The sequence below is a fragment of the Odontesthes bonariensis genome, chromosome 8 (assembly GCF_027942865.1).
Source record: "Odontesthes bonariensis isolate fOdoBon6 chromosome 8, fOdoBon6.hap1, whole genome shotgun sequence".
NCBI classification, from domain to species: domain Eukaryota; kingdom Metazoa; phylum Chordata; class Actinopteri; order Atheriniformes; family Atherinopsidae; genus Odontesthes; species Odontesthes bonariensis.
Window position 1 is genome coordinate 24,331,447 of NC_134513.1, and position 17,707 is coordinate 24,349,153.

Consider the following 17,707-nt stretch of genomic DNA (forward strand, 5'->3'; position numbering starts at 1 on the left):
CACTGAGGGGATGTTCCCTGGAGAGTTGCATCATACGTGCCGTTCAGATGGTTTCTTTCCTAGTTGCAGCTCACATATTATCCATTTCACTATTCTTTTATGTGCTGGAGACTCTGGAGAGTTGTACAGTAGTTGGATTGTTCCAGGATTGGAGGATAATTCAAGCTTTGAGAACCTGTAAAGTAGATTCTGTGAAAGTAAAGGATTAAAACTTCTCCATGACTTTGTCTTCTTTCTGTAATAAAGCTCCAGTTTCTCTAATTCAAGCTCTTAGAGTTTCCAGCAGACATTATTACAATTAAAATAACTTTCCTGAAGTATTCAGAAACAGACCAGAAACAGACAAACTGATTCCTGAACCTCATTTAAAAAAAAGGTACAGATTCCAAACAAAGAGACTTGCTTGTTTTCAGGTTCACTCAGAATGTACTCAGGTTACTTATTGATGATGTTAAAGTCATATAAAGCTGTAGCAGCTGACCTTTGATCGCTTTAAGACTCTTTTACGGTGTGCAGAGTTTCAGAGTGACAGCAGCCTGCAGACACAGAGGACTGATGTCGGAGAAGGAGCAGAGGATTTCCTCTTCTTCTACACAGACCTGGTCCAGACAGCAGAGAGCTGCAGAGGGAAGAAGTTCGTGGAAGAAGCTGAGTAAGTGACACCTTGATTCATTCTAATTTCAGCATTCGATGCTTTTTTCCCTTCTGCCAGAGGAAAAAGTGTAATGTGCTCAGTCACACTCGGTTGATCACCGCGCTCTGAACAGAATAAAACCGGAAAACTAGAGCCCTGATCCAGATGTTGGACTGGGCTCTGATACCGGACTTGGTGGAAATTATAACCCTGTAAAGTTCAGTTATTCATCAGATCGCTGGTCATGACAGCTCACAGTTGTCACAGTAAGATGGGAAAAGGTCAGTTTTTACCTCCCAGCATCATAAAAACTGACCTCTGCACTGATTATGTAATAATTGTAGCAAGCTCCAGTGTGGAATTAATAAACCTTAAACCTTTGGACGATACAAGCATTCCTGTGGGGGATGTTTTTCTGGGTAAAGACCAGATGTGGGAAGTCTACACAAAGGAAAGGGACTGAAATCACCTAATTTACAACCACCTTCGGCCTATGAAAGCTTTTGGGAGTGGATTTAGCAACAGACATTTGCCATAAAGTTGAGGGATGCATTGACAAGTTAAACGGAACAAACAAAGAACCCTTTTTGGAGAAATGGGAGACTCACCCATTCCCTATCTTATCTGGACCAATAAATCAAAGTTGACATTTTACCCTCATTCCCCCAGATAAGAGAACCAGATGCCTAAATAGAACTTGAAATTACTTTACTAAGATTCACTTTCAGCCGAATCTTAAAACTGTGTTAAATGTGTTTGATATCTTTGAACAAGTTCTTTCAGGTTCTCAGCGAAGTCACGGGGTGCATGTAAAGACGATTTTCATGATTGTAACTGAAAATATGACAAAGAAATAATCCTGTTGGAAAAGTGACTAACCCGCCTATGGAACCACATTGCCCCCTAGTGGTCTGTAGTGTTGAATAGTTAAATCCACATGGAGTCAGTAAACTGGACAGTTATATGCAGTAATGCAACTGTTAAACTGTTGTACTCCATTGTTAACATAGGAAAATAACATTGTTTGGTTTGCTATTCATATGTCAAAACTTTACAGATATTCATCTGAAATTTGAGACTCATAATCATCATCTATGTCATGTTATGTGTTATTTGATGTCTTTATATCATAAGTCTATGTTATATCTTTAATCCGCATATCTTAAAGGGGAACTCCGGGGCATTTGAAGCGTGTTTCCATTGCTAGGGGTTGTCAAATAGTGATAGTAGGACACAGAGAGGTGCGTATCTGCGCTCCCTGTGTGGAGATCGCTCTGTCCGCACAGCATGTCATGCGAGGCTAATACGTGGTGGCTAAGGGGCAAGCGCTAACCCTTCCACGTAAAACAACAACTTGCACACTGCAGAAACGTCACACCACTTTATAACCCATCCGACAATAAAGTCACAAGCCTTACCATCAAAACCATATGCATGGTTCTCACATTACTGGCATGGGGACGTTACAAAACAACTTTATAAACAGCATGTCACTCACCGGCTGGTTGTAGGCTCGCGCATGTGAAAGCCCAAAAGAGTCGATGGAGAATAATCCCATATACAAAACAATTATCTTCTCTAGAAAAACTGCGTTCAAGTATTTAAAACATTACAACAATACATGCCCAGTAATATTCTTGTAATGTTTTAAATACTTGAACACAGTTTTTCTAGAGAATATAATTGTTTTGTATATGGGATTATTCTCCATCGACTCTTTTGGGCTTTCACATGCGCGAGCCTACAACCAGCCGGTGAGTTACATGCTGTTTATAAAGTTGTTTTGTAACGTCCCCATGCCAGTAATGTGAGAACCATGCATATGGTTTTGATGGTAAGGCTTGTGACTTTATTGTCGGATGGGTTATAAAGTGGTGTGACGTTTCTGCAGTGTGCAAGTTGTTGTTTTACGTGGAAGGGTTAGCGCTTGCCCCTAGCCACCACGTATTAGCCTCGCATGACATGCTGTGCGGACAGAGCGATCTCCACACAGGGAGCGCAGATACGCACCTCTCTGTGTCCTACTATCACTATTTGACAACCCCTAGCAATGGAAACACGCTTCAAATGCCCCGGAGTTCCCCTTTAACAAGTTGTGGTGTTTTCAGAATCCTCGAGACAAATGTTTTATGAGACGAAAGAATGGAGAAATAGAGTTTCTTTGTGTAGCGTAAGCCTACGTCACGCCCGCCTCCGTGAGTCAAACTTCGGAACCCGCGATCCAAAATAGGACTCTCCCCTTTTGAAATCCATGGGAAGGATTCTCTTCCCTTTGAAACATGAGAGAGCAGAAAGAGTAAACCATGGAGTAAAGCCATGCATCCATGAGCCAGAGAAACGAGACAGAAAACAATAGAATGATGTGGAGAGGATGAACGATGCAGAAGAAGATGAAAAGACTCAGACAGGATAGAAAGATGAGGAAGAAGAAGAAAATCCGAACAAAGATAGAAACAGAATGAAGTAGTCTGACGCTTTCTGTTTTTCCATCGTCATCCATGTCTTTTTACGTCGCACGTTTTAACCTCCACTGCTGCACGTTATCACATAGTTTTCCTACCAAGAAAGCCAGCGTCAACCAACTTTTTGTTAACATTCTGTGAACCTAAGTTCACCTCATCAGAGTAATCAGCAACCAACCAACTCTGACACTTGGACAAATTTATCATTCTGTACGGTGAAGTCCTCGATACTAGCCAGTTCCCGTTTCCTGGTGGAAAGAAGCGACCGTCCAGGCAACTGCAAAGTCCGCTGAAGTCATCCACAACCAAGGAAGGCCCTGAGAGCGGAACCCAGAGAAATCCCCTCGGACTCTGCGTGGCTACCACCTGCTGTGTTCCGAGCTGACTAAACAGAACTTCAGTAAAGTAAGGTCGACCTGTTTTTTCATCTTACAGACGGTTAGATGGGTGTCTCGAGACTTTCACTGTTAGAATGATAAATGAATCCAAGATGTCAGTCTTTAGCCTCAAATAGTAAGCCAACCTAAACTATTTGAGTAAATCCGGTACCTCTCCATTCCCCATATTTTATTTTCAGTTCACTAAGTGTTGTATATAATCACCCATTTTCAACGCATCTCCTGTTTATTTTAAGGTTCATGTCTTTGGTCATATCGTTTTAATAAATAGTTCATATATATATACAGTATATATATATATATATATATATATATACTGTATATACGTAAACAAAGCATACAACACATATATATAATATCAATAGGTTGTGTTGTATGCTTTGTTTACGTAATGTCTGTCAAACCAAACGAGAATTCACGAAAGTAGCGAGATATGAGACTGATTATTAATTGAAATAATAACTTAACATACCAGAATCGTAAGATTCTGTGTTTTTCCTTCATTGAAGGTGGTGCCCTACATACGAGGTTAATTAAGGTTTATTAAGACATTGAAAACCTCTCTTAAATCCTTATATTTTATCAAGTAAGGCTTCATAATGATATTATAGCTCTCTTCTCGTGTTGAAAACACCCATCTGAAATATTCCCTTCAGCTGATTAATCAATTCCTCCACACATTTTGTCTACAGAAACCTTAAATTACATTTAGTTATTTTATCTTCGTGTCATTAAAGCGTTTAGATGAGAAACCCTCACCCACGCCTTACCTGCGATAAAGTAAGTCAGCCTGGAATTTGTGGGATTCATCCTCTCTTTGTTCTCTGAGAGGAAGGTAGTGGTCCACAAGGAGTTTAGGCTTGTAGGACTGTTTCCAAACAGCTGTTTAGACCCAGAAATCTCTCTTTGGGCAGCATGAGTGAGTTAAACGGGATTCAGGCAGCCATGGATCAATGAGGGACACTCCTGATCTTTTTTGGTTTCTGGAACATCCAATGTGTCACGACATCACGACATTATGGAGCATCTGTAGGGGCTTGAAGATGGTTGATGTAGTTCAGGTGAGAGGCCATGGTCTGTCCCAGGGTTAGGGACAAGTTTTCAGCTCACGGTTGGGACGACCAATAGATGAGTCTCTGAGAGGTTTGGTGGAAGGTGGCGCCCCTTCACCCATGTGGACATCTTTGAGAGGCGGGCTGAAACCATGTGGTCATCTGGAGAGAATGAAAGCTGCAGTTGGTTATGATGTGCATCTGATTGGAGAAGCCCTGTGAGTGGATAACCAGCCAGCATGTCCATGTGGGGCCCATAAGGTTTAATTTTGGGCTGCAGATAAGGGTCCCATGTGGGTTTGTCTGCAGTTTCCACGGTGACCTCACCTGTGCTTGCCCATATGGGTTTCAAGTTGCTGTGTGGCTTTAGTTGGACTTTGCATTCAGCCAATTTGAATGTGAACATTCTTTTACTTTGTGTGATGTGTTTATCTGTATTGCCTTTGGAATAATTTAAGGCTTAGGGTAACCCTAACCCCTAACCCTTCAAGTTGGACTTTGAAACCCAAATGGGCAAACACAGGTGAGGCCACAGTGGAAACTGTGGACAAACCCACATGGGACCCTTATCTGCAGCCCAAAATTAAACCTTATGGGCCCCACATGGACATGCTGGCTGGAACCAGACCAAAGGAGGTGATGTGCACAGCAGAGAGAAGGGTCCCAGTGCTGGGAACCCAGGAGAGAGGCCACGGCATGTTTGCCCTTCCCGCGGCGCTTTGAAAGAACAGCCAAACCCAGGTGCAGGTAGATGGACATGGTGATGTCATAGGCTGCACAGACGTCAGAGGACGGTGCTGCTGCTGAAGCTGCACTAAAACAAACCACCAAAAAACTGCAAAGAAGGGGAAACAGACCCTTTTATCTTCCTTGTCTGTAACTGAACGTCCCACCAAATACTGACGGTCACGATCTTGCTGGAAGTCGACTCGCGTCTGTGCTCTTTATTTCAAACTGACCTCTCCCAGGTGGAAGGTGGCACATCAGATCCTCAGCAGCTGTGAGTCCGTCTCCTGATGGGTGGCCTGTTGGATCAGGGCACCACACAGACCACCCGACTTCCTGTTGTTGGGAAATGTAGAGGATGAAGAAAACAGGCTCAAGGGAAACAGTAAAAGTGGGAATCTGTTGAGTTTGTCATCAAACTGTCATCTTGTAACAGTCGGATGGTCAGTGGCTTTTGGTGTGTTTGGATTTGGTTCCTTGGTTTCTTGAATGTTGGCGTCCTGTATTGTCGGTCTCTGTTGGCTTTACCCATACCTGGGCTTCACCTGTCCGCTGTCACTCACCTGCATCCATTCTTCTCATCAGTTCTGCCGCTTCAGAAAGTCCTGGGTTTCTTTGTCCATTCCCAGTTCCTGACCCGCCTTCCGCTGCCATCCTTCCTTCATCCTTTTCATTTTGGTTTCTGTGCAGAATTATTCTCAGATTAAATCAGGATAAATTCAGTTTTAGGACATCTGATCCATATTGTGTTTGGATGCTACAGAGCAGTCTGATATGCCGTTACATCCCCGAAGCAACTGTAATGTTTTTACTCATTTAAAGTCTTGATTGCATCCTGATCCGTTCAAACAGGAAGCATTATAAACTGCGTTCTCCTTTGCCCTAAAGTGTGTCTTCTGGCCTCTGCTGGAGCTGGTGTTTCCAGGTCTGGAGACAGAAACAGGCCCAAAACAAACCACCCGAACCCTAAAGAAAGACCTGGAATGTGGAGACTAATCATTTATTGTGAAGCCGTCGGTGCATGTCACACGAGTCAATGAGAGCTCCGGTAGGAAGGAGTGTGACGATGTTCATGAGATCAGCTTTATTTGGTTATTGCTGACTGTAATGATGATCTTCTGCTGGTTTTATTCAGGGTCCGTTCTGAGTTAACCCAATGCTCCACAGAGGACGGGTCTGCTCACCACAAGCATTTCTGGCTTCTTTAAGAAGGCCATCTCTTGCTTCCAGCTTGTTTTACAGATCAGGGTTTTGTTGGTTTGGAACGATTTGGCCTGAGGATGCTAATGCTGGGAGTGAGTCACTGAACGGACTATGCTCTGGAACAGGGAATATGAGTACAGGACGCATCTCATTTAGGCTACCTTTACACGGAAACGATCTGAAACCAAAACGCAAAAGTGGCGTTTCGTTTTCACTTTTAAATCTGCATTTAGACGAGCGTTTTAGGGTGAAAATCTGCGTGCATACGGAAACGGAAAAGTGTGTGACGTTTCATATTTATCGATGCAGTAAACACGCCAGATGGCTAGGTGGCAACACTACCAAGATGCTTGTCACGTCATTTCTATGTGACGAGAAACGCAGTTTTGCGTTTTCATCCTTTACACGGTGGCGCGACAGTGGAGCGTTTTCAAGAATTCCACTCTGGAGGGTGGTTTCACTTTTTTTGCATTTTCATGCCCCCAAAACACCGTTACCATCTAAACGATATAGTACATCCGCAAAAAGGTTTTGCGTTTTTAACCCGTTTTCGTTTCCGTGTAAAGTGCCTCTTAGAATAAGGTTCAAATATTGCCGTACACGGCGTGCACACATAGAGACTGATGTGGAACAGAGAATCTGAGCCAATCAGAGGAGCAGCAGATATTTTTACATAAATGATGGAGAGGAGTATGTGAGTTGATGTGCAGATGAATGATTTGTGTTTCCTCTGCAGATGAAGGTAGAAAGTGTGTGTGAGCTGATGTGAGTTCAGCAGCATGGATCAGTGTGAGGACACTAAAACCTCTCTGTGTGGGGAACATGAGAGCCAGAGCAAAGCTCAGAGGTGAGAGGACCATCTCTAACTGTCCATGACTCTTCTCCATGTCAGAGCTCAGCACTCACATCACCAAACCACCTTTATTCACAGGAAGGGACATAGACCTGAATCCAGGAGGGGGTCCTCACAGAGCCACTTGCAGAAGGCAAGTGGCTCTGTGGCCTCGAAAGCAGAGTAAGTTAACATCAGGTCATTGATTTAGAGGTTATTAAGTATATCATGCATGCAGGCTGAAAAGCATTTTTTTCCCATCAGGATCCACCAGAGACCAGAACCAGAACCAGAACCAGAACCTGAACCCAGCTGTGTGTCCTTTAAGAGCGACTGGTCAATGGGTAAACCTATTGACTTCAAATCAGCCCTACATCCGTCCCCTCAGAGGTGAGCTGAGTGTAAATGCTGTAACAGAGTAAAATACAGCAGCTGAGGGTCGCTGGTGATTGGTCTGAATCTGAGGGTTAAAAGCTTCAGAGTGTGTGTGTTTATCAGCATTGAGCTCTGTAAGATCACAGAGCTGCCACCAGGGGGAGCTTTAACATTGTTCCACAGCAGCCACACTGACTCTCTGAGAGGCCGTCTCACTGCAGACTCAAACACTATCACTGATACTTTAGTTTGAAGATAACAAGTGTTTTTCTGTCAGGATCCATCAGAGACCCAGACCTGGACCTGAACCTAGAGCTGAGCCTGAATCCAGCTGTGTGTCCATGAAGAGCGACCGGTCAATGGTTGATTATATTGACTTCAAATCAGACCAACATCCATCCTTTCAGAGGTGAGCTGAGTGTAAATGCTGTAACAGAGTAAAATGAGTCGGTTTGAACAGTTTTTCCTCCAATGTGTGTTTAATGTGAGCTCAGCTCTGCTTCACATCCATTTCTATGTTCATATGTGAAGCGGTGTGTGTTGGATGTTTTCCACCAACACAGCAGTCAGAGAGGAAAGAATGATGTTGGAGGAGGTGTTTCTGAGTGTCTGCAGGACAGCAGCTGGTCCAGCAGGGGGCACCTTTGTGCTTTGGCCCTAACACAGTGGAGGAACTTCCACTCAGGGGGCAGGTGCTGCTGGATGGAGGAGGACAGACAGATTTATTTAGAATTAAAAACCTGAATGTCTGAACCACATGGAGCTGATGGAGGTGTGATGTGTTCCAGGTTCAGCAGAGGAACACTCAGCAGGATGCTGGTTAGCTGCTTCAAGCTTTGACAAGTTCAGATTAGTGAGCTACAGAACAAAAGTTTGTCCTGAGAGGCTGAAATGAAACTTGGTAAACAGACAGGAACTCTGCTTCTTCCAGTGAACTAAACACAGCTTTGGAAGATACAATGAAAGTTTGTCTCCCGTCTTTGGGAAATAATCATCAGATGATGTTGTACAGTCATCGTCTGAGGCCTTCACACTGGGAGCTGCCCAGTACAACCAGTCTGATCCCAGCACACACTGGCTCTGGCTTCCTTGCTCCAGGGCACTTCAGCAGGGAGGGAAAGCTTTCTGAAGGGGTTGCTGAGAGCTGCTGGGACCCAACCAAAGTGAGCGGAAAGCTCCAAGCAGCTGCAGACTGAGCTGTTGGTTCTCAGTGGGATCAGCAGGACCAGTAAAGCTTTCCCACTACAGGGAGTCCTCTGACCCACTGCTCACATCCACACATCCCTTCATGGACTTTCACCTTGTGTTGCTCTCTGTGTGGACACAATGTGAGCTCATTCTTCATGATTCCTCCACAGAGTGGACCAGCAGAGCTCAGAGGGTCCCAGTGGTCCGTCTGCCCAGCAGCATCAACCACAGCTGTGTAGCGTTACCGGGTATTTATATACCTATTAAATATAAGGAATTATGAGATGTTCTTACAGTCTCAAATAAACCTTACCTCGAATTTAGGGGGCACCACCAACCTAGGTTTTGACTTAGTTTTAAGTCACAGTCAGGTCGGAAAACTGTTCAAAATCTTACGATCCTGGTGTTAAATTAATATTCAATTAATATTCAGTCTCATATCTCGCTACTTTCGTGAAGTTCTCGTTTGGTTGGACAGACATTACGTAAAGAAAGCATACGACACAATCTGTGATTATAACATATATATAGATATATGAGCTGTTTATTACAATGATATGATCTTAGACATGAACCTTTAAACAAACAGGAGATGCATTGAATATGGGTGATTATATAAAACACTTAGTGAATATAAAATAAAATATGGGGAATGGGAAAATACTGGATTTATTCAAATAGTTTGGGTTGGCTGACTATTTGAATCTAAATACTGTACTGACATTTCGGATTAATTTATCATTCTGTGAAAGTCTCGAGACATCCATCAAACCCACTTTAAGGTGAAAACGGGTCGGTCTTACTGTGCTGAAGTTCTGTTCAGTCGGTTCGGACCAATGGTAGCGGCCACGCGGGGTCCGAGGGGATTTCTCTTCCGCTCTCTGGGCCTTCCTGGCTGTGGTGGCTGACCCTTTTAGCGTCTCAGTTGCTTCTTTCACCGGGAAACGGGGACGATGGTGTCGAGGGCTTTACTGTGGGATGATCAAATCCATCGTTGTGTCAGAGTTGGTCCGTTGCTGCTTTCTCTGATGAAGTGAACTTAAGTTCACAGAAGATTAATAAAAGGTTGCTTGGAGTTGGCTTTCTTGGTAAGAAAAGGTGATGATGGCGTGAAACAGCGGAGGTTAGGACGTGGATGGCGAGGGACGAACACAAACACGTAAAACGTGCATCTTCAGAGTATTTCAATCTGTTTCTTTGTTCGGATCTTTCTTTCTCGTCTCCGGGGTCTCACTGGGTTCTGGAGGGTCTCCTCCGGTCGTCCGCTGCATCGTTATCCACACGTCCTTCCGCTCTCTCCTGAGATTATGGAAAACTCCCAAACTCCGGCGAGCTCTTCTCTTCTGCTTAAACCATTTCTAAAAGTCTATGAGCAGCTGTTTTCTGCTCAAATTTCCTTCTGAAACTCTGGGTTGGAACCCTTCTGGAACAAGATCCAGAGCACCAGAGGGCAAGCGCAGGCGCCTGAAGCGAGCCAGAGAACACGAGCGCCAGAGGGCAAGAAAAGCAAGAGAGACTGTGTTTTCCGCGGTTCCGGGTTTTGACTCTCGGAGGCGGGGCTTACACTACTTTTTCAGCCAATGACATGCTTGAACTGTGTGCATGTCTCTGTAAGGTGATCTGTGCTAGGGGGATTTCTGGATTTAGACAAAGAACTTTGTGTTTCTCCATTACTCCCATCTCATAGAACATTTGTCTCGGTGATTCTGAAAACACCACATCTTGTTAAGATATGCAGATTAAAGATATAACATAGACTTGTAATATAAAGACATCAAAATAACACACATGATAAAGACAATTATGACTTTCAAAATTCAGATGAATATCTATGAAATCGTGACAAATGAATAGTGAATTACACGATGCAAATTTCTGTGTTAACAATGGGGACACTAAACAAATACCAAATAGATACCGAAGGGACATCGTTAGAAGTTACTAGTTGCATATATTGTCCATTTTACTGAGTCCTCTCAACTAATCAACACTGCAGACCACTAGGGGGCAATGTGGTTCCATCAGGCAGGTTGGGCATTTTCCACCAAAATCAGTTCTTTGTCAATATTTAAGCCAGAATCGTACAAATTGTCTCTATATGCGTCTTGTGATCAAGCGGGAAACCTGAAAGAAATTGTACACGGTTATCAAACACATTTAATATAGTTTTAAGATTTACTAAAAGTGAGTCTTCTCAGTTCGTATGTATAGCCATCTGGTCGGTCTGATGGTGAAGAGGGGTGTTAAAGTGTCAACTTTCGAGTTATGGTCTAGATAAGATAGTAAGTGTCCCACTTTTCCAAGAGTGAGTTCTTTGTTCATTCGAGTTTTCCAATTTTAATGGCAAGTGTCTGTTGGAGTTCGACTCCCCAAAAGCTCTTAAGGGTGTTGTAAATTAGGCAGTTTCTGTCTCTTTTTCCTTTGTGGAAAGAAAATGAAGATCTGGTTTATATCCACATACGTAAACATCCCCCACAGGAATGTTGGTTTTGTCAAAGTTTGAAAAACTCTTAATCCACACGGCACTGTGACTGCTACATTCCCCCATTCGAATCGGATCTGAACTCGTGGCTGATCCGAATCGCAGGTGAAGAAGTCCAGTGTGTCCGAGTCTGGTGGTTGCTAGGACTCTCAAGAGGGTTATGGTGGGTGTCTCGAGACAGCCTAATACAATTCTGACACAACAATGGCTATAAACGTACAATGGCTATAAACGTAATTTTGTTAAGCTTACTTAACCTACGTAGTAAATGTCTAATAGCTAAAGATAATGTTCATAAGTAAAGGTTTCTAAGCCTATATAATTTCAAATGGAAAATCCTAGTAAAAGCATGCAGATTTCTTTTGGAAAAAGATCAATGTTAGGGGAGAATTTTACTCATTGTTAGAGTCATGATCTAGGATGTGGTATTTCTTAATAGTTAGGAAATGAGCACGTTTACTACCTGAGTGTGAGCAATATTCGCAGGACTTTATACGAACAGTAATGTGTAACATATTTGTCGCGGCGGCGGTCCTGGACAGGGCTTCACTGTACAGTAGCAACGAGTGATATTCTAACTAGAGGATCCATGGTGAAAGCTGTTGTCAGCATTTCACTGCTAATTTTGCTTTTAATTCAGTTATAGACCAGTTTCCCCCATTTGTAGATGTCACATGGGTGAAATAAGGTAAGTTGAGTGTGTCACCAGATGATGATAGACTTGAAAATTGAAGTTTTGAACACTGAGGTGTCCTGGATTCAATCTTGAGGCATCATGATACTACGGAGTAGTTTTATCGTGATTAGGTAAGTGATATTTTGAGAGTAAGCTTCTTTGCTTCCTTTAAGAGTTAGCTATGGTTAAAGGTTTGGTATTCGGGGTTACTAGAATGTTTGTTGGAGTGTATGGTCCTACCTCCAGGAACAGGCTAGCATTTCTAAGTCTCTGTTAGCACGGTTGGGTTCTAAACTTTTCTTTTCTTTTAGTAGCAGACTTTTCAGGCTATCAATATCATCTTGACTGAAGGCACTTATTTCACTAGACCATTGCTGAGATTTGATGTGGTCCTTGTCGATGACTCTGCTCATCTCAGTTGTTTTCTGATCTGGTGATGGTTGTGACCATGCAGTGTGTGATGGTTTATAGCGAGACCGAAGTCTATAATTGCAGTTGCGGTTTCGAGCGGATTGCTGGTCATGTCGATTTTGAAAAGACATGTCTTTTTGCGGGTTTGAATGAGCACTGTGGTTTTCACTGTGGTAGTGAGTTGGTTCATGGCTGGGCCATGAGGATTTAGAATAGTTGTGTTTGGAGCCTTTCTTAGGTCGTTGAGAATGTGGCCAGTGGGGGACCTCTGCTGGAGGTCTGCCACTTTGTCCCACTTCTAACTCTGGGGACCAAGAACCAGGGTTCTGGGTCTGTGTGGTGATGGGTTCTGGCTGTTTAGCTTGTCTATGTTTTTGGAAACCTAGACTGGCCCATTCACGTAGCTGCTGAATGGTAGCAGTGTGAGGGTTAGCTATAACTCCTAAGTGATAGCTGGTAGTTGGATGGAGGTTTTGAAGGAAAAGAGTTTTGAAACTCATGTCTTCTTCCATTCCTACCTTGTTGCTGAAACCAAAATAAGCTTTGAGGAGGCGGTAATAATACTGCTGAGGCAGCTCATTCCGTCCCTGTTTAACCATCATGGCAGCGGTTAAGCCAGATGGGGTCAGCTCATCTGAAAACTCGCGTTCGAGTGCTTGGCAGAGGAGTGTATAGTCGTTCCGGATGTAATCGGGTTGACGTTCAATGAATCTACTGACTTCGCGGCTAGATGTAACCTTAATCAAGTAGAATTTGTTGTTAACTGATGCGTTTGGAAACCTTCGCATGAAGAAATCAATGTCGTCCAAATATGCTCGGGTGTCATGTGGCGTCCCGAGAGTCGGCTCGAATCTGGGCACATGGCGAGCAATTTTGTCAAGCTCTTCGTCAGAAGGAGCTTGTGGAACGTGGGGTCCTAGAGTAGGAAATGATTGATCCGGTTTACCTGGATCATAAACGATCTTTTCAGATCTGAAAGAATTTGTTGTCGTTGAAGACGGGGGTGAAATAATTGAGCTCTTGTAGGCTGTTTTCACTTCAGGAAAAGGGTTCCCTCTGTCTTCCTGGGGGAAACCATGTGTTTCCTGTTCATGTCCAGTCTCCAAAGACTGACGTAGGTCTATCTCAACACCTTCTGGTTTATCTGATGGGTGTTCCTGCTGTGGATGAGCGGCGGTTTGCTCATCCTTAGCTTTGCTTAGCTGTTCTGTCAACAGCTGCATTTGTTCCTTTTCAACATTAAGATGCTGGTCATCAGTTGGCACTTTGGCTGTTAAATCCTGCACTTTCTGCAGAACCACGTGTAGAGATTGCTGGGACTGTTTTTGTGCTTGGTCCACCTTCTTCAGTTGGACTTGGGTTGAAATCAACTCTTGTTGGCAGTTTTGGAGTAGCTGTTCAAGCTTTTTGTTGTTTTCATTGAGTTGAATAATTTGTTGGTTTGAGTTTTCAACCTGTGTTGTTAACTCTGTTACTTGGGCATTAGCTTGGCTGGATGCCCTCTCAGTGGCTTCAAGTTGGTGTTGGAGGAATTTGGTTTCCTCCTGAAACTGTGGCTTTTTCTGTGACCGAGTTTTAAGTTTGTCAGCGGCTTGTTCCATCACTTGGTGTGCATGTTTAACGAACACCACAGCTAGACTACTTAACATTTTGGTCAGAGATTCTTCTTTGGGCTTTTTAGCTTTTGTCTCAGCCGATGGCTTTAAACTGATTTGCTCTGTTTCAGGTGTTTTAATGCATCTTTTCTTTAAGGCATAACCCAGTATCAACTGTTTTGTTAAGTCCATCATCTTGTTTTCACTTGTCTCAGAAAGGGTTCTTTCTGAAAATAAGTTTGAGTTTGGAACAAGGGAAAATAGTTGGGTTAATGTGAAGGTAGTTGGGAATAAGGATTGTTCTCCTGAAATTAATTTCTTCCTTTTGAATTTGTTTACTTGAGAAACAAATAAGGAAGGATGTTAAAATAAACACGACTGTGTTATTTTACTCAAAACTGGAAGAAATGCATTTAATTTAGAAGCTTATCATTAACCGTTATGGTAAAAAAAATGGAAAACATTAATGCTAACACAAAAGGGAACATACAAGCTCTTGGCTGTTGTTTTCTTTAAGCCTTAGTGTCTTATAATCAGTTCCTGTTAAGGTAATCTGATTTGGTGAAAGACACACATTTGAGATAAATTAGCTTCAATTAATGTTTCCAAATAACAAAGTTGGTATTGTTTATGTCAAACAATTGATTCAAATGCATTAAAGAATATTCAAATAAAGCTGGTATTCGTTAGTACCAAGCAAAATGATCAGCTTTCTTTGTGATCCTATTTAATGTGATCGGGCGGCTCACATGTCAAAGCTTCAAGTGGGCGGGTTTGAGAGAAGGGAGTGAGGAGTTGACGTCACTGGTGACGATTTCTAGCACCGCCCACCAATAGTCCTTCAAGCACTCAGTGAATTCGCCTCATTTCAACTGGGGAATGAAAGGGTTAACGTCTCTCACAGACAGTGCACAAGCGATGTTGTAGTTTGCTCACAAACTTTTAAACACAGCTTTGCAACATTCACAATGCTTGAGACACGCGGCCTCAGTTCAGAATGCTTCTAAAAGTCACCAACTTTGATAATAACAACGAATAGAGTCACCAACTCAATTTTTCTGCAGCAAAATTGGTCTGTCCACTACTGCCGTTTATTATTTTAGTTAGGGCTTGTAAGCATTTAAAAAAATAAACACACCCTCAGTTTTTCTTTCAACTGGGTTCAACAGACACGGCGTTCCGGTCGTTTATTTAATAATACAAAAACAATTGACTGTTTAAGTCATTCATGCGATCACGTTTTGTGACCGTGTGTATTCTATTTATTTATTTTATTCCTTTATTTTATTCATTTATTTTATCAGGAGCGACGGCTCTGATTCATTGAGTTAAGCTCAGCAGCTTTAACTTTCAATAAGTAATCTGTATTACTTTATTTTAAGCGTCACAACGCTCCGTTAAACAACGTTTAAACTCGCTCCCCCACTTCATGGGGTTTCAATATAGCACCTTGATGCTTTTTTTTTTATGTCCGGCTGCAAGATTACAGCAGATCAAAACTCCTGTGTTTGAGGAGGCTCTGAGTTGACTAAATTCACCGGGACTCGCGGCTGAATTTGTGATACTCATAAAAATAAAATCAACCGTGTTGGAAACTCGCAACTACGGCCAGGCCTTTAAATTCAGCGTTCTTACGCTGTGCATGCAATCTTTATTCTGGGGGGAAACAGCGACAGCTGGGCTCTTCTGCGGTGTGCAATTAATATTGCGCACCCACGGATTTGGAGAGTTATCATGCGTCCACGATTACTCTGATAAAGTGCTTTTAGTCATTCTAAGTTTATAAAGACAGACACAGCCACTGCTTGCATTGCTCACACACAGATAATGAACCAGCCAATATCATGTTTATGCTTTCCTTCACGTAAGTCAGTCTACCGTAAAACGCCTCGCACGGGGCACCAAAAATATGTAGCGTTACCGGGTATTTATATACCTATTAAATATAAGGAATTATGAGATGTTCTTACAGTCTCAAATAAACCTTACCTCGAATTTAGGGGGCACCACCAACCTAGGTTTTGACTTAGTTTTAAGTCACAGTCAGGTCGGAAAACTGTTCAAAATCTTACGATCCTGGTGTTAAATTAATATTCAATTAATATTCAGTCTCATATCTCGCTACTTTCGTGAAGTTCTCGTTTGGTTGGACAGACATTACGTAAAGAAAGCATACGACACAATCTGTGATTATAACATATATATAGATATATGAGCTGTTTATTACAATGATATGATCTTAGACATGAACCTTTAAACAAACAGGAGATGCATTGAATATGGGTGATTATATAAAACACTTAGTGAATATAAAATAAAATATGGGGAATGGGAAAATACTGGATTTATTCAAATAGTTTGGGTTGGCTGACTATTTGAATCTAAATACTGTACTGACATTTCGGATTAATTTATCATTCTGTGAAAGCCTCGAGACATCCATCAAACCCACTTTAAGGTGAAAACGGGTCGGTCTTACTGTGCTGAAGTTCTGTTCAGTCGGTTCGGACCAATGGTAGCGGCCACGCGGGGTCCGAGGGGATTTCTCTTCCGCTCTCTGGGCCTTCCTGGCTGTGGTGGCTGACCCTTTTAGCGTCTCAGTTGCTTCTTTCACCGGGAAACGGGGACGATGGTGTCGAGGGCTTTACTGTGGGATGATCAAATCCATCGTTGTGTCAGAGTTGGTCCGTTGCTGCTTTCTCTGATGAAGTGAACTTAAGTTCACAGAAGATTAATAAAAGGTTGCTTGGAGTTGGCTTTCTTGGTAAGAAAAGGTGATGATGGCGTGAAACAGCGGAGGTTAGGACGTGGATGGCGAGGGACGAACACAAACACGTAAAACGTGCATCTTCAGAGTATTTCAATCTGTTTCTTTGTTCGGATCTTTCTTTCTCGTCTCCGGGGTCTCACTGGGTTCTGGAGGGTCTCCTCCGGTCGTCCGCTGCATCGTTATCCACACGTCCTTCCGCTCTCTCCTGAGATTATGGAAAACTCCCAAACTCCGGCGAGCTCTTCTCTTCTGCTTAAACCATTTCTAAAAGTCTATGAGCAGCTGTTTTCTGCTCAAATTTCCTTCTGAAACTCTGGGTTGGAACCCTTCTGGAACAAGATCCAGAGCACCAGAGGGCAAGCGCAGGCGCCTGAAGCGAGCCAGAGAACACGAGCGCCAGAGGGCAAGAAAAGCAAGAGAGACTGTGTTTTCCGCGGTTCCGGGTTTTGACTCTCGGAGGCGGGGCTTACACTACTTTTTCAGCCAATGACATGCTTGAACTGTGTGCATGTCTCTGTAAGGTGATCTGTGCTAGGGGGATTTCTGGATTTAGACAAAGAACTTTGTGTTTCTCCATTACTCCCATCTCATAGAACATTTGTCTCGGTGATTCTGAAAACACCACATCTTGTTAAGATATGCAGATTAAAGATATAACATAGACTTGTAATATAAAGACATCAAAATAACACACATGATAAAGACAATTATGACTTTCAAAATTCAGATGAATATCTATGAAATCGTGACAAATGAATAGTGAATTACACGATGCAAATTTCTGTGTTAACAATGGGGACACTAAACAAATACCAAATAGATACCGAAGGGACATCGTTAGAAGTTACTAGTTGCATATATTGTCCATTTTACTGAGTCCTCTCAACTAATCAACACTGCAGA

At 42.8% G+C, this 17,707-nt stretch overlaps 1 protein-coding gene across 1 annotated transcript in view; it reads left to right on the top strand.

Moving 5' to 3' along the window:
- The first annotated feature begins 7,173 nt into the window (after window positions 1-7,173).
- LOC142385507 (caspase recruitment domain-containing protein 18-like) overlaps window positions 7,174-17,707 on the top strand; it is a 179,348-nt gene continuing 168,814 nt past the window's right edge. The window contains exon 1 of the mRNA XM_075472115.1: window positions 7,174-7,322. Within this exon, the coding sequence (XP_075328230.1) occupies window positions 7,255-7,322 (68 nt within the window). The 5' untranslated portion in view covers window positions 7,174-7,254. The remainder of the gene's footprint in view (window positions 7,323-17,707) is intronic.